This window comes from Nuphar pumila, chromosome 10, assembly GCF_984573655.1.
Source record: "Nuphar pumila chromosome 10, dmNupPumi1.hap1.1, whole genome shotgun sequence".
Taxonomy (NCBI): Eukaryota; Viridiplantae; Streptophyta; class Magnoliopsida; order Nymphaeales; family Nymphaeaceae; genus Nuphar; species Nuphar pumila.
In genome coordinates this window covers 105569799-105593153 of record NC_143258.1, presented here as the reverse complement: position 1 = coordinate 105593153, position 23355 = coordinate 105569799, and the positions used below count along the sequence as shown (strand labels likewise).

At 38.1% G+C, this 23355-nt stretch overlaps 1 protein-coding gene across 1 annotated transcript in view; it reads right to left on the bottom strand.

Annotated features, from left to right (window-relative positions):
- The window catches only part of HAF01 (HAC13 protein (HAC13)), a 166497-nt gene that overhangs the window by 122015 nt on the left and 21127 nt on the right, over positions 1–23355 (bottom strand). The window contains exons 4-7 of the mRNA XM_090019611.1: positions 9646–9708; positions 9415–9457; positions 3118–3375; positions 2760–2872 (exon numbers count right to left, since the gene is read on the bottom strand). Of these exons, the coding sequence (XP_089875737.1) occupies positions 2760–2872; positions 3118–3375; positions 9415–9457; positions 9646–9708 (477 nt within the window). The remainder of the gene's footprint in view (positions 1–2759; positions 2873–3117; positions 3376–9414; positions 9458–9645; positions 9709–23355) is intronic.

The window sequence follows — 23355 nt, the reverse complement described above, 5'->3', positions numbered from 1 at the left end:
ATATGTTCATGTTCATGACCAGATTTACATATATATTCAGATTTACATGTTCAGATTTAAATGTATATTCAGATTTACATGTATGTTCAGATTTACATGTGCATGTGTAAGCTTGTTAAATGCTCATGATTATATTCAAAATTTAATATGTTAAATGTTCATAGCTATGTCCAGATTTATATATGTCAAATGCTCATGTTTATGTTCAGTTTTACATATGTTAAAAGTGCAGACTTTGTACATATTGAATGGATAGATTTATATATATGTAATATGCAGATTTGTATGTCTATACGTGTCTAGGTTATGCATGTTTATGATTGGACTGTTATGCATGCTTGCATATGAGTATTGAAATATTTACATGTGACTACCAGTGTTGTCCCATGTGCAGGTGGCATGGTTTGGACTCGGTGGGTATGTGTTGTACCTTGAGTTTGCCCGAAATAACAGAAAGAGTTGTTGATTACACATGCCTATGAAATTTAATATGTTATTTATATACATATACATGTAATGAGAACGTGAATCCTAAAATTTACATTATTGTTGCACTAGCATGATCATATGCATGTTTGCATATTGTACATGAGATGAATCGTAGAAATAAAGATGTATTTTGCAAGTATGTGTTCATGTGCATGTGAAATTGTTATACATGTACGTTCTTATGATGTGTAAATGACTGTGCATTTATGGACATGTTTGGATAATTGTGTAATTACATGTTCAATGTAGTTTTTGCATAAGATGCATCAGTGGTCTGATGTGAACCACTGTAGGCCATGGGGGCCACGAGCACGTGTTGCTTTAAATGGTTGTTAAATGCATTGCAAAATCCATAAAAATTTATTGGTTTTTTAAACTAATTACACTGTTAAATATTGTAACGTGCTGGGGTCCCATGTTGTATTTTGCATGTTGATTTGCAAAACGAATATTGTTATTGGGTTTTGCATGTTGAATTGCAAAATAAGTATTGTGCACTGAAATCTTTTTTTAATAAAAAGATAAAAGAAATCAAGACAGTGTAATTAATGTTTCTTCATATAATGTGAGAATCCTAAATGACGGTTTTGGAAAATCGTGAGGATACTAAAACTCCGTGTACAATTGTGCCCCTGATCTCAACTAGTTGGTTCACCTTTCGGCCACGGTTTTAGGAAAATACCGCTAATTTGCCTAGAGTGGTGTGTAAACACAACTGTTGTTATTGATATACCAAGAAAGTGGCATTAGTCGATGTTGATTTTCCTAGTGTCCCGACATTATATGTTGAATTCTAATATTCCAATGGATGATGTTGATTCCTGATATCGATCGAGGGTCAAGTGTGAAACTCAGTAATAAAATACAAGTGTATGTTAAGCTACAACTAGGAACCTAAGTTGAACTTCGAGAATTTGTTGTACCCGTTCTTTAGTATCCGCGAGTTTAATGGAAAGTGAAATTAAAATTGTGTGCATTTAATAGGGACATGCATAAAAAAAAACTCTTATAAAAGATAATAAGTTACTTATGCATGTGCATTAACATCATGCATATTCTTGTTCTTCATTAGATCATTCATCTTTACCTGTTATTTTAATTGTAATATATTGTTGTTGCATAATAATTGTTCACTAATGCATGAAAGGGTTATTTGAATACTGAAATTTGTTGTAGTTGTATTCCTCTAAAAATGTTGCATGAATTTGATTTATGTTCTTCTTGCTTGTTTGATTCATTAGAGAAATTCATACGCAAGATATATGATTCTGACACCGTATTCTTTATGTTTTTCACAGCCTCTGAAGCCTAGTGGTGTGCCCGACTGCGATGGAGAGCCTACGAGACCTACATGATGACTTTGACATTTTACTTTGGGAGAAAGTGACTATTTTGCTTATTTGATTTTCATTTGCTTATTGTTCTCATGCTTTAATTATTAATGAATAAAGATATTTAGTTAGGTTGATGGTTAGTGTAAAATCCCTTGTGTCTTTGGAATGTGTTATGTCTGGAAGGCTCCGGGTCTCTGGATTTGTTTCCGCAATTGTTTTAAAAAAAATCACTTTTCAACAGGGATGAGTTGGGGTCGTTACATAAAATGCATCACTGTTACTATGTGACCTACGTCAGATGGAGGTCGGACCTTAATCAGACTCAGGTCTAAACCAAGTCAGGCCTGAATCAATCCCAGCCAACCTAAATATAAATCAGACTTGGGTTAAAGACAACCCATAGCTGAACCAGGCCTATTATTATGATCCAAGTCTGAGTCACGTGGATCAAATCAGATCTGAATTTGGCCTGAATCAAATCAAACATGGGTCTGGTTTGAGCTAGGTCTGATTTAGACCTGGTACCCAGACATAGGTCAATGTAAACCCAGTTTTACGAGGTAAAGAACTTATATATATCTGCACCCCCACACCCAAGCTTTTTGAAAGTGCTGTATCGCCACATTCGCACTGGCACCAGGCACCTGTGACACAGATTTTACGGGGAAACTAACAAGGTCATAAGATACAACAAATTTCAAAGATTAAAAATAAAAATTGAGATTACCATATTTTAGACATGAACCATAAAATAATATTTTGATGCAATAAACTAATTTTCTTACAACCAAGTCCATAGATGCTTTAAAACTACACACCAGCATGGGTGTGCATGCACACTACGCACAGGAAAAAGAACAGACTCTACAATAAACAGACACAGATGCATCTAGGGTGTGAATTTTGAACACCATAAACTAGAAAGTTTTGACTGACCTCTTGGAACTCTTCCACATCATTGATACCATTCCCAGTCTCAAAGGATCCAATATAAGGCAGATCAACATCAGAATATTTTTCTTGTTCCTCTAGAGATTCAACATATTCACCTGTAGGAAGATTATTTATAAGCCAAAACCGTCTAGAAAATACAAAATGGACAGATTATTTATAAACTTAAGCCTTTTAGAAATTACAAAATGCAAACTACTTGATATTCCAATGAAATCCTCGAACAGAAAATTGCTAGCAATCATACACTTAGCTATTCAAGTATATGTCCAGATGAAATAATAGTGCTTCACTTTACAGAACCTATATGCCAAAATAGAAGGATAAAACCATAAACCACAACCTGCTGGAAGATCAGTTTGATCAGCTGGACCATTTTCAACAACGTCATCATCTTTGTCATAATCTTCTTCTTCATCATAATTTTCTTCATCAAATACGGAAGCTTTATAGTCTAATGAAGATAATGAAACTTCAGCAGAAAAGTATTCTTTCTTTGGAAGCAAAAGGTCTTCTTCTGATGTAGCCTGCACCTCTGGCCCTTCATACTGCTCTTCAATGTCTTCATAATCAACAGCATCTTCAGCCTTTACACCGTAATCTACAAGGCAAATACAGCTAGAATATCAATAAAGAAGAAACACGCCTGAAACAAATCACATGAATGTAATAAACAACTCAACAGCCCCATGATCAGGTCACTTCAATATGAATTAAGAAGAGAAATATGCAAATGTGATGCATATCAAACAGAGGGATACAAATGAAAGAGAAGTATCACTTTACAATGTAAAGATAACATTCAACTAAAACAAGAAAAAGCCGAAATAAAAATGAACATTTTTTTATAGAACGCCTTCCAAGATGGCACAAACTGTTAGCACCCAAATAGAAAGTAGAGATATCAAAGCCACCACAAAAACTGAGATATGTATGGAAATAAAGTATTCAGACAAGTTAGAAATGAAGTGACCACGAGACGCAAGATTAAAATGATAAATTAAAGGATGTAATGAACAGCCTACTGTGCTAAAATCTATCTTACCTGGACACTTCTAGGTTAAAACAGGGTGTTAACAATGAATGATGGTTAGCAACCGAATATAACTTTCCATTAGGATCATATTGTCAAAGTCAAAGCACAAGCTGAGGCATGCATTATCTTTACACCAGTTCAGGAGAGAACTAGCAGCAGCATTGCATGGTGAAACAACAAAGCACAAGCAGTCAAGGATTTGAATTCACATTCACATTACCCATTTTAGCAGCTCCTTGGACCAAAGGAGTTATTTCCAGAGATGCATACATGCGTACACACAAACATATATGGTTACATATGTATGTATCTAAGCATGTATGTAGATAAATGTGTTTGTGTACTTCGAAGGTGGCTGGTTCAAATATCCCACCCACTTACATTTCACTTTTAACTTGATAAAAATATTTTAGTATTCAGTTCAAGTAGCAGTCAGGCTCTCTCCAGCACAACCCAAGAACCAGCAGTTAAGCTCAGTTTGACATCAAGCCGAGCACGACCTAAATTCTTAGAACCGACCAAAACTCAAATGGGCCAGGCTCGAGTCCCATTAGGGTTATGTGAAGCTGAGAATTCGGAAGCCAGAAAGCAGGCACTCCAAAGGCTTGCTTGCTATATTATGAAAGCACACATCCATGGATACGGATTTTTGCTATAGCCATATATTCCCTAAAAATCAACAGATTTAGTAGACTTATTTTGATTGAATTTAAGGATAAAGTATAAATGATAACTCATTTCTTAGTTTCTTCAAAACATAGATTTTTTTTATTAAATTCACATGCCTTTCAGATAATTAATGCAAAAGGATGAAGTCAAGACAAACATGTTCAAAATTTTCTTATAATAGGAAGAACATGTAAACCATTATGTACTCTGCACATAATTCATAGTTTTTATGTTTAAGTTGATTCATCATTTCCGCATTTTCTACTTACTGCTTATTATGAAATTAGCAAATAATATTTTGTTATTGTCTTTAACACATTCCTAACAATTTTGGTCTTCACGAGTACACTAGTAGGCTAATTACAAAAATATGCAATCAAAAATTTTATCATGGATTCAATGAGCATTTTCAAAAGTTAAAGAATAAGTTAGATAGTCATGGATGTAGTAGCAGTGATATAATATACTACAATCTTTTTAATCATTTTGCTTCTCAATTCTAAACAACTTCCTCTTAACATCTTAAATATTTCTTGAAACTTCCACCTTCAGCTTCATATGAAGCTCAAAAGTTCATGTATCTTGCTTCAGTTTCTCGCATTGATTATTGAGTATGCTTTTCACTTTAGCAACCTTGGTTTTGCCTGTCTAGCTGTAATATCGCGCATTTTTTTTCTTTCACACTTAGTCATTTTGTGATTTTCGAAATTTGGCTAAATATAGAAGAAAAATCGGTAAAATCTCGATTTTAGGCCGATCCTTTTGAGTATGGGCTTGGCCCAGATCTCATCGACAAGGTCAAGACAAGCGAATCGAAACATGAGGAAAAGCTTTATTTTCAACCTTTAAATTCAAGCAAAATTCGGGTTATTTTCGGGCAAATTTCAGAAGCAAAATTCGAGTTATATATCGTTGGATGTGTCTCAAAATTTTGAGCGTAACGATATTTTATTTCCCTGGATTCGGGCTACGGTTAGCCGAAAAATCGCATTTTTCCAAAAAAGGACCGCCTCGATGGGCCAGGTCTAAATTTGAATCAACCTGGATCCAATGGATTTGATCCAAACTAATATGGATTTGGACTCTATCCAAGACCCACATTAATCTGGATTTGATCCAGCTCTAGACCCATTTGGACTTTTGGAGATGGATTTAGATCTTGGATCTGAATCCAAATCCATGCCCATCGAATTTCCAACTTTAAATTCATTAGATACCTTTAAATTGAAATTAATTAATGTTAAGAAGTCTCCCAAGTTAATATGGCAACTTTTGAAAGCTTTTGGAAATTTATTTATTATTCAATATTTAATAATTAATTAATTAATTTTATTTAATTCCGAAATTTTATTTTGATATTTGTTTAGGACTCTTAGTAGAATCCTTAAACACATATAGAAGGATCTAAGAAGGTTTGAGAGACTTAGAGTCCAAATGAATTAAAAATTTGAAAAGTCAACTTTAGAATGTCAAAATTTTCGAAACTCTCAAGAGAGAAGAGAGTCTCATATGGGGTTGTACTCTTTTCTACAGCCCATCTAGGGGCTGGAGAAGGGGGGCATCACCCCTATAGTTTATATAAGGTACCAAAAAAAATGTCAACTCAATAGAGAGAGAAATAGAGAAAAAAAGAGAAGAGAGGAAGAAAGGAAGAAAAAGAGAGGTTTCTTCTTCCATCATCCAACGTTTCCACCATCCGTTCTTGGTTTCTTCTTGATCTACGTATAAGGTATGGGTTTCCTCTTTTGATTCAAGTGAGAAATTGAATATAGATTGGATTTTCATGCAATATTTTGGTGGAAATCCATGGAAAAATAGAGAATCTGGATATTCACTCTAAAATACATGGTTGGAGATTTATGAATCCTCTTTATTGGATGTATTTTTATTTCTATACGTCCTGTCAAAAATAAATTTTTGTATATGTTTATTTTCATAATAAAACGGAATTTTTACGTATGATAAAAGCTGCTTATTGAGTGCGTGATCTATGGTAAAAATTGATTTCCCCGTTTCAGGGAAAATAAGTTATTAAATATTTATATTTGTAAATGGATTGTTGTGAATCCCTAAACCAGGACAGATTTGCCATGCTCGAGGCATGTGCAAATCTGGCCCAGATTTAGTGCACTCAAAGCTTTCAATACAAAATTTTTGTTTTGTAAAAATAAAATAAAAGGACTATGATTAGATGCAGGGTTCATGGTAAGATAATAAGTGATGGTTCTATGTGTATTGAATGAAAAAGAATACGCAGAAGCATGTAGTTTTGTAGCTATTATGTTATGCATGTTTACCAAAAAGATACTGGTGAGATGCATGCTTATTTAAACATGAATCTGTGCATATCTAAATAAATTAATTGCTTCCACATATACAGTCTGTGATATGCTCTCACATTATACATGTATAGCTGGTTTTGGTACATGTATAGTTGATCTTGGCTTGAAATCATAGTTATTCATATTTACAGGAGAACTAGTTGCCTAGGTTTTAATATGAATCTGGCTTCCTACGCTTACTAAAACTTCGATTTGGATGTTCAGTCATGTAGTGTGGTTTCGTTGTCTAGTGTTGGCGTTCTGCTGGGCAGCACTGGCAAATCTGCCCGGATTTGATAGATCTGCTAGGCCTGCCAAGCCGCAGAGGCCCAACCGAGTGGCTCGGCTGGGCAGGTGTTAAAATATATATATATATATATATATATATATATATATATATATATTTTGTTTTTTGGTGGGATGGCCGTCAAGCCAGCCGAACCTGGCCTGACATGCCAAGCCCTACCAGGCTTGGTTGGGATCTGGTCATAGTCCTGGCTGGACAGTCGGCAGCCCAGCCGAGTGGCTCGTCTGGGCAGGCTGGGCCCTGTCAGGTCCAATTCAGCTCTCGGCTGGACTGGTGCAGGCTCGGTTTGCATATGGTAAAAAAAAAACAAAAGTTTTTAAAGAAAAGGTTTTCTATGCATGTTAAGAATGAAAATTTTCTTATGCTTGGATTGATACATTGTGTTTGATTAAAATATTATTTCATAGTAGCTTTCATGTGCATGTGCATACATGAAATAGATATGTCTTGCATGAATGTTCACATGTTTTAATTGAAAAGATTTATGAATGAAAGCATGCATTTGACATGAATATGTGAACGGAATGAAAGCATGCACTTGGCATGGTTGTGTGAACTCATGTGCATGCATATGAAGATTATTGTTTCATGCACATCTCTAAAATTTGCATATATGAATGTGCATTGGGAAAGCATGTGAAATCATTTCATATATGACATGTTATGATTTTTGCATAAGAATGCATCGATGATCAAAGTGGATCATCGTATGTCGTGCGAGCCTTGAGCATGTGTTGCTCTTTGTTTTAGTTGTTTTATACACTGCAAAAAATCAAATGTGATATGATTGTTCTAATTGCACTGTTTATGTTGTCACGGTCTGTGGTCCCGTGAAGAGCTTCGCATGTGGATATGCGAACTTGTGCTATTAATTCTTCATGTGAAATTGCAAATTAAAGAAGATGGATTAATAACCAGATAAAAGAAATTAAAAGAACAGTGTGTTTCCTTGATGTATCTTCTAAAAGTATGAGAATCTTGGACATTATGGTTTTGGAGAACTGTGAGGATACTAAAACTCTTTGCGTTGTTGTTGCCCCTAACCCCATATTGAGGTTTTCCTCATATCCACGGTTTTAAAGAGAATATGCTACTTTACCTGAGGGTGGTGTGTAGCCACAGCTGTTATTTTGGTATACCAAGAAAGTGACACTTGTAGATTTGAATATCTCTGGTGTCCCGACATTAGATTTCGATGTCTAATGTTTCGAAGGTTATTTTCGTTGAGGGCTAAGTTTGGAACCCAGTAATAAAATATAACTTGTATGCTAAGTTACCCTAAGAATCTAACTTGACATCGAGAAATTTTACTCGTTTAGAGTATCTGCGGGTAACGGTAATAAAAAAATGAACTTAAATTGTGCATTTAATAGAGACATGCATATGCAAAGAAAACTCCAATAAAAGATAATAATTTATTCATTTATATGCATAGAAATCATGCATATTCCTGTTATGCATTAGATCATGCATATTTACTTGTTCCCTTAATTGTGATATATCGGTGAATGCATGATCTTTGTTCCATAATGCATATTAAATGTCTGTATTGCTTAATTCGTAGTCTTTGTTGTTTATTAAATTGTTCTCTCATGCTTAATAATTGTACCTGATTACATAAATAGTTAATTGAGTTATGAATCTGTAATAATTACATCCCTCTAGAATATTGTATGAATCTTATTTATGTTCTTTTTACTTATTTGTTTTATTAGAGGGATTCGTAAACAGAATTCTTTGTATTCTGAAACTCTTACTTTTGTGTTTTTCGCAGCCTCAGATACCCAGTGAGGCGACTTGCTTTGAGAGGAGCTATGAGGGGACCACATGATTGTTTGGTAGATTTCTTTAGACATTGTGATTCTTCTTTTTACTTTATTTACATTTTATTCGCTTATGTTTCAGACTATACATTTTAATAAATAAAGTTTGGTTTTGGTATGGTTTAAAAGATAAGTATAAAATCCCTTGTAGTGGTGGTTGTGTTTAACTGTAAGGGCCCCGGGTGTCTGGGAATGTTTTTGCACTTATTTAAAAAGAAAAAAATTGCCACTTTTTCATAGGTGCGAGTTGGGGTTGTTACACTAACCTTGTCCTAACGTGATTCTTATCATTTTTTCTCTACATAGAGAACCAGTAAATTTTTATTCGGCGTTACATTCTGCAAATAATAAAAGAGCAATGGAACTCATATAAAAGATACAAAGGCCACATGAAAGAAATGTCGCAGCACAGTCAGATGGAATACAAACTATCGCCAAACAATGAATGCATGTTTACAGAACTCAGTGACATTATAAACCAGACCTTGATCAGAAGCCCCAGAAGGTGACCTTGTCCTTATTGACAACTGCAGAGGCATTTCAAATATTTAGCACAGAAAATTAACACACACTCATACAAGGTATGCAGGCATACATGCATCCAACATTATATATATACACACATTTATTTAATTATTTATTGTTTCCATCACATGGTTATGAATTTTATAGTTTAAACCAGAAGAGAGTTTAATCATGTCTCATACTGTCATACATCAATCTCAGTAAGTGATGTCCCCAGTTTGTCAGCCAATGCTGAAAGGTGCTCTTTCGCATCCTGAAACACATAAAGACACACCTCAAATGAATCTGCAATTTCGCCAACCAACAGACAATATGGCATGTTACCAAAAAGACTCCAGCAATAATTCAACCCTTCTACTTACAGAGAAAATGAAAAACATAAGCAGTAAATTACTAATACATGATGGAGCACTTTTTAATGTTCAAGAAACAAACTAGAACCTAGATTTGGAAAAAGGTAGCCCATAAAGATGCCATGGAGGAAAGAAACCTTTTTGGGTACAAATTACTGCATAGAGGCTGTTCATGAGTGGTGTTAACTACACTGAATAGAAACAAATACGCCATACAACAAAGACAACATGAGATGATAAAGTGTGCTGCAGTGCCTAAGGTACGTTGATGTGATGCAGGATTATCAGACAATACAGCTGCTGTATAAGCAAGCTTCATAATGGACCAATGCACCAAAATACATCAAAAACACACAGACAAGACTGATCACACTGAGAGGACTTGGTAACTGCAACAGAAGAAAGGAAAATGGGAATTCAACACATAACAGATAGAAGTTACAAGGCACATGCATAATGCATCCATGCACCCAAGACCCGAATCAAGTAGGATTTCCTTACTGAAGCTCAATAATTCCCTGGGGTAGGGTTGTGTTTGACATGGACACTCCTAAAAAGGCATCGCACAAGTGTCGTTGAGGATGAGACACATGGACAGGGCTTCTGCAAGCGTCAGGAGCAACCAACCGCACTTGGGTGCATTTCTGTCCGAAACTAGACTTAGTCAACTCTGACTACATCCAAATACATACATACATGCATCAAAGATATATATGTGTGTGTAACTTTTTAATTTGTTGCTTCATTTGTATAACAACAAATGTATTACATATATATAGGCTAGCTGCACCCCCACATCCATGTCTTTTGAAATTGTCAGTCACACCCATAATCAACTATCGAACTGTGATTTAGCAATAGAAGAAAAAAAACATGGCCACTGGTAGTAGTGGTGGGACTGAGGCATATGCATTCATAAGTATGAGAATAGAAGGAACCACCTCAAAAGGTTTTATGGTTTTACAAGTTCTAAGCAAGGAGTTGCTAATTATTTCTCACCTAGGACCCTCAGTGCCTAACATGGCATCCATTTTACTGACAAACAAAATGATTGATCAAGTAGATTTATTATTGGGTATTTTTTTATGAGACTTACACGCTATTTAATGGAGCAAATTCTTTGTAGTTCCAGGTTATGGCTCGTGCACTATCCACATATGGCCTAGTTATAAGATGCCTCTTAACAAGCACTAATAGATATAACTCTAAATGCAGATATAGGAAGTAAAGTAATGATGAAGTCAATTGATAGTCTTAAAAGACTAAAGGATCCACCATTATGGCAGACAGATGCACGAACGACAGATAAAAGATGATAAATTTTCTAATTTTGTGTCTTAAAGGAATGATGTCCTTAAGTTGATTAACATGTTAGGTAGCCAGACAACAGATGAGTTGGTTGAAATGTTTTCAAAATGTAGTCCAGTCTATTATTCATAATGAAATAAATTACAAGCTTGCTAGCAAAGGTCAACAACAGTGTTTTGTTTAATGCCTATCTGAAGCACATTTCTTGTGTATTATGCTTGAAGTATTACTGGAACGTGCAAAAAGAATTTTTTTGGTTACCAGAAATAGTAAAATTATTTATTTTATTAAAATCAGAGCAATATTGTTAGTGATGAGAGGTCACCAACTATACAACTAGAAGCCTAAGATTCAAGATTGGTAAGCATGTCTAGTCTTGAATCTTGATGGCTCTTTCCATGAGACATTGCTATATGGTCACTTTGTCCTTAGCACATGCTAGTATATCCATTTCAATAGTGCATGAATTATAGCGAAATGATAGGTTTCTCCAGTGAAAACCCTCTCATTCCTCTCCAGCCAAGTGAACCATCATCTTAAAAGTAGCCACCATTTCTAAATAAATCTTCATCGTTTATACTTGTCATGTTGGGCGGATCAAGCAAAAGTTGATGAGTACAACACTTAGATGGAATTTCACAAATAATACCTGGTCTTGCTGACTATAGCAGCTTTCAAAAAGAAGGGCAATACTAGAATGTATGTGGTGTAGTAACCTCCTCAAGATAACAAAAGAAACAAAAAATGTGCAAAAGGATTATAGCCTTCATATACAATCATATATGGGTATGAAATATGATGAAAAGCTTAAAAATGACAAAGAGTTGATAAGTTTTGCTTTAACATGGGTACGAATATTTTAACAGTGCAAAGTCGTCTTACATCAAAGTTTTCTACGTAGTTGTTTGCATCAAACGAGTGGCATGGTTCTCGTTAAGCAAAAAAGACGGTGAGAGAGAGAGAGGGAGTAAAATTGGTAATTTCTTCAAAATTTGGCAGGGGTTTTACCATATTTTTCAAGATGACAATGCCGCTTGCAGAAGTATTGAGAAAAATTGACCATGATGACAAGTCAGCTATGCTCCACTTGCATGATGACATGGTGAGGGGAAAAGAACATGTTAAAGATATTTTTAAAAGCAAAAAGTGTTATTGTAAGCAAACTTGGAATATCATTAACACAGATTGACCGGCCAAATTCATCAAGATATTCATGGTAAAGCTTATTACTTTGACCCAGAGTTGTCAGTCCGGGAATCAGGAGCGGGAAGCGAGGCACTTCCAAAATTTTAGGAAGCGGGAAGAACGGGACAACCTAGAAGCGAACCAGGAATCGTCTAGAAAGGAACCTATGAAGCGAGCCGGAAGCGAACTAGGAAGCGAGGGGGAAGCGAAAAAAAGGAAGAAAGAAATAAAAACAAAAATGAAAACACAAAAAAAAAGAAAAAAGAAGGGGAAGCGAGCTTCCCATTTACGGGAAGCGCGCTTTCCCTAAATGGGAAGTGTGTTTCCCCTAAATTGGGAAGTGTGCTTCCCAGTTTTTTTTTCATGCTTCCCAACACATTTCGCGCTTCAGGGAAATGCATTTTTCCATGCCCTATGGCTCTTCCGGTAACCTTGCTTTGACCCCATCATTAGATTATCTCCTACATACGTAGAAAATAGGGAGGTGAGAAAAGGCTATACAAACATAATTAAATACATAAGCCTAAATTATCGATGTGGAGAGATATTTATTTGGAGATGGATATGTATAACAGAGCCCGAGAGATTTTGGAAGAAAACAGGAAATTGAGTGAGACAATGTGACTAGGAATTCCTTGCTTGCATGTTGCAGTTGAAGTTAAGTTTTTTATTATGGGAAGTGCAGTTCACCGTATTCAATTATGATCTATTCTTTTTGAGCTATGCCATCTTTTTTCTTTTTTGTTTAGATCAATGACAACATATGATTGCAAGAGATGGTCCACATTAGCTTGATTTGCTCAACATATTTTGAGCTACAAGTGCAGCTAAGTAGGTGCAAGAGAAACTAGAGCTTCTTTGACTCCTCCACAGATTAAAAAAATCAGGTGGGGCACTCCGACTTGAATGACCTTATATTTGTGTTATAGAATATGAGACTCGAGCAAGGGTTAGCTCTTACAATCATAAGCTTTTTATTTTTGTTATCTACATTCCAGATGCTTAATTTGTTATTTACATTCCATAAGTAATTATTTGCGCGTACTTTATGACTCTAAAAGTCATAAGGTCAATACAGTAGGGCAATTTTTGTCCAAGGTCTAACTGTATTCTCTACAAAAGGGGTCTCCCTATAAGGCCTTGCATCTATTCTTTCAGTAAATGAACTCTAAAGTTTTTGCCATCTCTCATTGTTCTTCTTCCCGTGGATGCATATTGGAGAGCGTTTTGAAGGTTCAGATCATTGTTGAACCAGGGTCAAGGTTTCGGCTATTAGAGGTCATGATGACATCATGCTGATGTCAGCAAGGAGGCTAATACTTTGATGATGATTTTTATGTGGGAGTTCAATAGAGCTTGAAATCAAATTTCAATTTGGGTGAATCTTGGAAGTTTTAGAAACTTTCCAATATTTTCTGAGTTTTGAGAAAGTTTCTTGGACAGATTTAGAAATTACTGGTTTCTGATTAGATTTTCTGTTTGCAAGCCTAAGATTACTTCTATTTTGGTCGTTTTAAATATAGAAGTGTGGGAAATCAGTTCTAGTTGAGTTTTGTGGGTTGTGTTTTTGGAAGGTTTATGGGTGAGGGTAAGCAAGTTTTGGAAATAGTTTGCATATTCTTGCATGAATCTTGGTTGTGGTGACTATTTTGAGTAGTATATATCTGTTGAGGGTTAGATTTCTGCTCAGATTGTTGTGTTTTATGGGTATTTGGACGAATAGTGTTAAACAATTGGGCTTGGAAGACATGGAGAAAAGGGAAAGTAATCAACTCATCCCAGTTAAGTTGGATGGAACCAACTACACTTACAGAACTGCGTTTATGAAGACCATGATTAAGGATTTTGGCTATGCCGGATATCTGAATAGGACTAAGTCACTAAACATAAGCCTGAAGATAATGATGAGGATTATGAGTGGGAGAAAGACAACATTAAAATCATGGCTATCATTGTCGACGGAGCAAAGTATTGCCATAAACATTCTGAAATTTGAGGAGGCTAGAGATGCTTGGAATTTCCTTAAGCAAATCTTACAAGAAATCTAATTGGGCATGCAGATATCAGTTGGTGCCAGATCCTAAAGCAAGAAGGCAGGAGAATGAATCCATTCAGGCATTCTTTACCGAACTTTAGCAGATGTGAGATGAGCTGGCATTGATGTTGTCAAATATGAAATGTGACAAATGCTAGCAAATACAAGTCATTGATCTCTTTATAGAATTGTGCATTGAGTTCGATAGTGTGTGCAGTGAAATATTGTGTTAATGTCGCCTACATAGATCCAGACTTAGCTGAAGAGACTAAGAACAAGTCTCGCAACTCTTGGACTTCAAATGAGGTTGTTGTTGTTGCCACTAGGCTGTTAGATGGAGGTAAAGGTATCTGGTGGAATTAGAAGGGACATGATTTTAGCTTGTTGCCATTATTATAAGGAATAAGAGCATATAAAGAACATCTTCCTAGTCCTGAAGAAGAAGAATCTTTGGGCTCTAGCTATTTCTACTGATTTTGAGTCTGAAAAGCCTGAGGTTTTAGGAGAAATAGCATACACTATCCTTCTCCACCTATAGGAAGCTTGTCAAATTCTATGCCAGCTATGCCTTCATGGATTCTTGATCAAATTCAGCAACTTCTTGCTCAGCCAACACTTCTATCACATCTTACGTTCCTTTTTCCTCTAGTACTGCATTTGCAAGTAACCCTGATATTACTTCTTGTTGGTTGATAGACTTGGTGCTTCATGTAATATGAGTGTGTATGAGTCTACGTTAACAAACTATCACCCTTATAGTGGCTCTTTTGACATTATAGATGGTTGTCCGTGTTAAGATTCTAGATCCACATAATAGAACACGTGTATTCAGCAAAAAGGGTATTGTTGTAATATGTCACACACATATATATAATACAAAGAGGCGTCACCCTAGACTGTGGGTCCATTTTTCTGTTTCAAGCTTTCTTTCTTCTTCTTCCTCTTGTCTATTTTCTGTGCATGACACGATTTTCAATGAACATCTTCACATAGTATCAGAGCCCAAAATGTAATATCGCATTTTTTACACTTAGTTAAATTTGATATTTTCAAAAATTTGGCTAAGTATAGAAGAAAAATTGGTAAAACCTTGAAATAAGCTTACGTCCATTGAGTCTGGGCTCGGCTCAGGTCTCATCGACAAGACAGAAATGAGCCAATTAAAAGGTGATAAAAAGTTTTTTTTTCGACCTTTAAAAATTCAAGCGAAATTCAGGTTATTTTCGGGCAAATTTTGGAAGCGAAATTCGAGTTATATATCATTGGATGTATCTCAAAATTTTGAGCGTAACGACATTTTATTCTCTTTGATTCGGGCTACAGTTGGCCCGAAAATCGCATTTTTTCAAAAATTGAGCAATTTGTCAGTTCGGATCCAGATTTGGATCGGACTAGATCTGATGGATTTGATCCAAATTAATATGTCAGCCCATCTCAAGTTCCTTATTATATTGTGACAATCGCAATGTTGTCACCATCTCCACTAATCCGGTTCAGCATGGTAAGATGAAACATGTGGAGATTGATCAACATTTTGTCAAAGAACGGGTAGAGTCCAAAGAAATCCAGCCACTTTTTATTCGAGCAGAGGACCAGGTAGTTGATCTTTTTATTAAGGCTCTTACTGTAAATCGACATTGGCACTTAAAGTCCAAATTGTCCATGGTTCTCTACCATACTCAGTTTGAGGGGGCGTGTTAAGATTATACTAAATCACATAAGATCTGGATTCAAATCCACATAATATTACACGTGTATTCAGCAAAAGGGGTAATGTTGTAATATGTCACACATATATATAATACAAAGAGATGTCACCTTAGAGTGTGAATCAACTTTTTTGTTTCAAGCTTTTTCCCTTCTTTCTCTTGTCTATTTTCTCAACAGGACACAATTTCCAAGGGACATCTTCACAATCCCATTACATATGTAAGGTAATTTTTGTTACTCTCACCTCTTGTCCCGGGAGTGAATTGAACATTTCTGAAGTTTTACATGTTCTTGCACTTACTATGAATCTTATCTCAGTTGGACAAATTACGAAATAAAATTGTAATGTGGATCATATGATTATCATAGGCAAACATACACAAACTATTGAAGATACAAAGAAAAGGTTAGCAAGTTTGTTTTGAGACGAAGGATCTGAGTGATATGATACTTCTTGGGGCTTGAGGTTGCACACACTAAGGAGGGGTTCCACATATCTTATCACAAATATGCGACGGATTTGGTGGAAAAGACAAAGCTAGTTGATGATACCAAGAAAGTTGATTCTCCTATAGAGATTAATGTGAGATTGAGATCTGGAGAATTATTAGAGGATCCAAGACTGTATTGATAGCTAGTAGGGAGCTTAATATACCTGACAATTACTAGACCAAATATCATGTTTGCAGTTCACATAGTGAATTAACTTATGAGAGTCCTACAACATGTTCACCTTGCAGGAATTATTAGGAGCATATGCTATGTGAGTGACACTATGCACTTCGAACATTCTTCTCATCCTTGTCATCTTCTGATGTGAGAGCATAGCAAACTTCGGAGTAATGTTATCAGTATCATATCATATTGTACAAGACGATACGCTGTATCGCAATATTGGCCCTTGAACCGATACGATTCCTTTTTAGCTTTCCAACACGGGAAAGTGGCGATCGCCCACATATAGTGGCTATTTTGAAGGCCCAAGGGGTTATCTTGACTCCATTTTTGGTTTTGTTGCCCCCAAAACCTCGTTTTTAAGCAAACCCTTTGCATTTTGAGATCAAATCACCTTAAAATTTAAGCCATAGATATCTTATTTCCTCTAGATCGACCCATTTTCATTTTACACATATTTTTTTTAGTTTTGCTTCTACCTCTCAAAATTGAGCCCTAGGGTTTTCATTGAAGGTGTTTGGGCATGGATATAACAAGAGACCTAGCATGGGAGGATTGCACACCGGTTTATAAAGGGAAGGAAGATTCATGGGGGTATTTTAAGAATGAAGGCATCATTTGGCTGGCATGAAAGAAAATGTGGTTGCATTCACTTCCAACCATAGTTGAAAAAACCCGGAGATCCAACTTGGGAATTGTCCGAGTCGGATTGGATCGCCAGTGACTGGGCCATCGATCAAGCCCAAACCTATTTTAGCCAAGTTCGGGCGTGGATCGGTTAGGAATCACTGACCCGACATGGACTCGGCAACTCGTCGAGTCAGTCCTGAGCCGAAGGATTCAGGACTGATACACATCGAATTAGTTCCAACCCGATTCATTGAGCCGAATCGGTATTCGTACCGGTTCGTTCCAAGACAAATCGGTTCTACTGTTAAAAATGTATAAAAGAGGGATCGACTGACTCTTCCCCTCCTTCCCCATTTTTCGAAGAAACTTCTTCCCCTCCATCTTTCGATAAACCTTGCCCTGTCGGCAACCTAAGACGACCTCCCGTATCGCCGACAACTAGGTTTTCTCTCTCTCTCTCTCTCTCTCTCTCTCTCTCTCTCTCTCTCTCTCTCTCTCTCTCTCTCTCTCTCTCTCTGCAAGGCTCGCCTATGACTTTTTAAAGTATTATTTAAAAAAATTTGGTCTTAACTTGTCTGAGTTACCGAGTCGACCCACTGACCCACGAGTCAAGGGTCGGACGATCCGAGCCCGAGTCAAGAGTTTGCCAACTATGCTTCCAACCAACTACCAAACATTGTAAAATGGCAGCTAAACAAGTTATTGCAGGAGAAACAAAGAGTGAGAAATCAAAAGGAATCGACAGTAATTGGAGGTTGGGATATGTGCCAGCCATGAAAAGATCCAGGTGTGTCTCGTCAAGAATTTGTGGAGGCAACCAACAGTGTCAGTGGCCCTACTAAAGAGGAATTAGAGATGCTATGGCAACAAAAGGGCAAGGGCATGATAATGGTGACAAGCAACAGTGCACTAGGCGTACACCACCCCTGCAGTACCAATAGAAGGAGAGGAGGGAGGGGCTTTACGAGCCCAAGACGCAAAATTAGAACCTATTTCCTGCCTGGAACGACCTCAAGAGCCCAACCAGATACACGTTTTGTCATGGCCTCCAAGCAAATTATAGAGCAGTGAAACCTAAAAAAGAGACTTTTTTTATGAAACTTAAATACCCCTTAATGCTATAAACTCATATCACTTTCAGGTTGTGGTTGATATCATAGCAAGTACAGGGATTTATTATAAGATGCACTCTCATCATGCACCGTGGGAAAAGATTCTTAAGCAAATTCTTGCAAAAGTACAACAGTGTAGTGAGTTTAGGGAGTCATGGAAGACTACTGGTTGCACCATTATGGCAGATGAATGGACATAAAGGACAAAGAAAAATCTTGTAAACTTTTTGGTTTTTTATCTTAAAATGATGTAATGCTTTTGAAATCTGTTGATATGTCAAACAAGATAAAAACAAGAGATGTATTGGTTGTTATCTTTAAGGAGGTGGTTGAGAATGTTAAACCTCATAATGTGATCCAATTCGATAATGCAACAAATTTTAAGCTGATGAAAGATTGTTGCAGCGCATTGCATTGCATTGATCTCATACTGAAGACACTGCTCAGATTAATGGCATTTTTTAGATCATTGAGGTGTACAAGAAAATAACAAAATTCATTTATAAACATTTGGGGATGCTAAACTTGATGATGAGGTTTACCCAAGGGGTCGAGTTTATACGCCTTGCATTGATAAGGTTTTGTTATGAATGTTTTGATGATAAAAAGCCTTGGCATTCATCAAAATGAATTAAAGCAGATGTTTTCTTTAGATGAGTAGAATGCCACTGTCATGGGCTTAGAAGCAAAGGCCGTCGCGACATAGCTTCGGGTAATCGCAAACACCGAAAGCAGGCCTTGTTAGCGCACAACACGCGCACAAGCGGAACTAAGAGTACGCGCATGTACAAACACAAAGAGAGCAAAGAGACAAGGATGCAAAAAGCTTCTTTATAGATACTTGAAAGCAAAGTACATCAAGAGGAGAAGAGAGGGTCCGAATACACGGGGTTCTTAAGCCGTAAGGCCTCGTGGGGCACACGAGAGTGTCAAAGAGGTATATATACATCAGAAACAAAAAGGTGAAAAACATGGTAGTCTGGAACACGCTCCCCCACCTAAGTTGGCGCTGTCCTGGACGCCAATTCTTCATGATAGTCTTTTATAAGTTGTCGATGCTAAAAATTTCACAGGACTTTTTCCAGGTGGCTTCACATTCTCGCAATCCCCTCCACTGCACTAGGTACTTTTTGACTTCCCAAGGTAGTTGTTGGAATGGTTGAGGATAACTTCTAGTTCTCTGCCAGAGGTGTTGACCGTTGAGGGTGTATGCTGCGGAATGGAAGCACGTTGAGACATGCTCTGTTGAGGATCTCCTTCATCTTCGTGGAACGGCTTCAGGTTGCAAATGTGAAATATTGGGTGCACTTGAAAGTTTGTCGGCAAGTCCAGCCGATACGCCAAGTTTCTCACCCGCTTGATAATGGTAAATGGACCATCATACTTGCGAATAAGGCCTCGTTGGTGGCCCCAAAAGACATCTATGTGATCGGGTAAGAGCTTCGCCAACACCTTGTCTCCAACACAAAATTTTGTTGGTCGACGCTTCTCATCTGCCCATTTCTTCATACGCTTGGTCGCCTTATTCAAATATGTCTTTGCTAACAATGTCTGATCTTGCCAATTCTTAATGAACTGGTATGTATAAGGCGATTTGCCACATCCTCGTGCAGCAAGGGAGTGCAGAGTCTGTGGCTGTTGTCCGCTTGCAACTTCGAATGGACTGTGGCCGGATAACTCGCTCTTTTGGAGGTTGTAGCAGAATTGAGCTGCATCAAGTAAATCAACTCAATCCCTTTGATTGGCACTGACAAAGTGTCGCAGATATTCCTCTAACATGTCATTGATCCTCTTTGTCTGTCTGTCGGTTTGGGGGTAGAAACTTGTGCTGAAATGCAAGTTTGTCTCCATCAAGTGAAACACTTTTCGCCAAAACTTGCTAGTGAAGCGGGCATCACAATCGCTGACAATGCTCGCTGGGATTCCCTAATGCTTGACTACATTCTGCACGAACAACATCGCAGTATCGGCAGTTGTGCAGGTGGCAGGGGCAGGCACGAAGATAGCATACTTCGAAAACATGTCCACAACCACATAGATGGAACTGCAGCCTTGTGTTTTTTGCAAGCTCACAATGAAATCCATCGTTATGCACTCCCACGGATGGCTTGGCACATGTAGAGGCTCCAATAGTCCACCAGGTCTTTGATTGATGGGCTTGTCTTGTTGGCAAATCAAGCAAGTCCTCACATAAGCATTCGCATCATCGCGCATCTGTGGCCAGTAGAATGCGTGTTCTAACAATGCCAATGTTTTTTGTTGTCCTAGGTGACCTGCCCAGGCAGTATCATGGCACTCGTGCATCAAGCGCCTCCGTAGAGTATCTTGTCGCGGAATATATAGGTAGTTACCCATTGAGCAGAGCAAATCGTCTTCCAGCCAAAATCTCTGCGTGTTTCCTTCCTTCAGCAATGAGATCAGTTGTTGAGTCATCGGGTTACTCTTTAAAGCTTCTCGAACATGCTCAATAAAATCGCTCGACGGTTGGCTCACACTGTCAGCGCAGGCGAGCAAAGCTGCAAGTTCCGCCTTCCGACTCAAGGCATCGGCAAAAACATTGGTCCTACCTGGCTTGTACTCGAGGACCATATCAAATTCTGCCAGCGTGCATGCCTTGGACTCAGCTTCTTCTGAGTCTGAAAGTAACTTGTCGCAATGTTGGCAGTACGCACAACAAATTGCGACCCCAAAAGATAGTGTCTCCATGTGCGGAGACAGAGCACGACTGTCAACATCGTGCGCTCGTGAACAGTGTATCGACGCTCAGCGTCGTTCAACTTTATGCTTTCAAGTGCAATGAGATATCCTTGGAACAATACCCCTCTGATAGCAAAGTCAGATGCATCGGTCTGCACCTCAAACGGTTGCCGACATTCGGGCAACTTTAGCATTGGTTCCTCTATCAGGGCGCACTTCAACCCATCAAAAGCCTTCTGGCATGCATCAGACCATAGCCATGGTCTGTCTTTCTTCAGCAGATCTGTGAGCGCAGTAGCAATATGCGAATATCCCTTAATGAAGTGTCAATAATAATTTGCAAGCTCCAAGAAAGAGCGTAATTCAGGAACCTTAGAAGGTGACTCCCATGATTGAATAGCCTCAATCTTCTTGTAGTCCATTTTCAAAGTGTCTCCTTCCATAATAAGGCCAAGAAAGTGGACTTCCTTCTGACCAAATAGGCACTTTTCCCGCTTGACATACAGCTCATGGTCCTTCAAAGTTTGAAACACAATCTGAAGGTGTTGAACATGTTGCTCGATAGAATCACTTTACACCACTATGTCATCCAAGAGCACAACGACAAACTTGTCAAGGTGCGGGTAGAAAATTTTATTCATCAGGGTCGAAAAGATAGAGAGCGTGTTCGGCAAGCCGAAGGGCATGACAAGGAATTTGAACGTCCAATATCGCGTTACGCAAGTAGTTTTTTGCTCGTCCCCTTCCGCAACTCTAACCTGCCAGTAGTCAGATCTCGTGTCCAACTTAGAAAAGACATTCGCCTTTCCAAACCGATTAAACAAGTTCGCAATCAAAGGAAATGGATACTTGTTCTTCACAGTCATTTTGTTCAATGCCCTATATATTCAACACACAGGGGCTTCGACCCATCATACTTTGCCTGAAACAGCACGAGCACTCCAAAGGGAACTTTGGATGGTTGGATGATTCTTGCTTCAAACATGTCATCCAATTGCTTGCGTAATTCCTGTAGCTCAAGAATTGCCATGTGATAGGGAGTCATTGCGGGTGGTCGTGCACTCGGCACTAGCTCAATCTAGTGATCTACCTCACGCCTCGGAGGTATCTCCTTCGGCAGCTCAGTGGGCATAACATCGCTAAACTCCTTCAATATTGGCGCTAATGTCTCTAGGACATCCGTGGCTTCTTCCGCCTCGCTTGTAGCACGGATTGTGACAAGAAAAGTCTCGTCACCGCTTTTCATGTCTCTCTTCAACTGGAGCGCGGACACCAAGAGCTCGTAGGGCTTCATTGGTATCGCAGTAACCATGCAGGACTGATTCTCACTCTCAAAACTGACAGCGTTGAGGCGAGGCATCGATACTGCCTTGTTGCTTCTCAATAATTACATCCTGAGGATGACTTTGAAATCATCCATAAGCGCAACTGATAACGTGATCCTTCCTGACCAATTGTGGATCTGCACTGACGCATCACGAATAACACTGTAAATGGCCTTGGCCTCTGAGTCAACCGCTTTTATGCGGTTCTCTTTCCTTTCCCACTACAATCCCAACCGATCTGCCCCTTCACGCGAGATAAAATTATGCATGGTACCTATATCTACCAATGCCTTGGTGAGTCTTCCGTTGAGTAGAAGTTTCAAGTACATCAGTTATTTGCATATGATGGGTTCCGCAGCAGCTGTCACCTTCACCGTATTCATCATCTGCATTGCGCCAACTGTTGGCGCCTTTGCAGGTTGATGATCTTCCTCACCCTGAACAGCATTCGCAGCTCAGAGCGCACGGTTATCTCCATTTCCTTGACTGTGATTTCTGTTAGGACATGTATCCGCCCAATGATCATTGTGGCAAATACGACAATCACGACGACGATAGTTGCCGCCCTGGAAATTATTCTGATTCTGATTTTTATTTTGGTTATACTGTCGACCATGACTCTGCTAGTTCCCACGGCCAGCATTCTGCGCATGGTCGTTCCTTCGATTGTTGCAGTCATTTCCCTGTTGTCTGCCTTGAAATGTCGCATTGTTTCTGTCAAGCTCGGCAAGTTTCTCTGCAACCACAAGCGCCTCAGCTAGCGTTGCAGGGTCATGCCGAATGAATCCTGCGTTTGCCCACCCTTGCAAATTGTTACTGAAATAGAACAATCAATCTTAATCATCCATTCTCTCGACTTTCAGCATTATT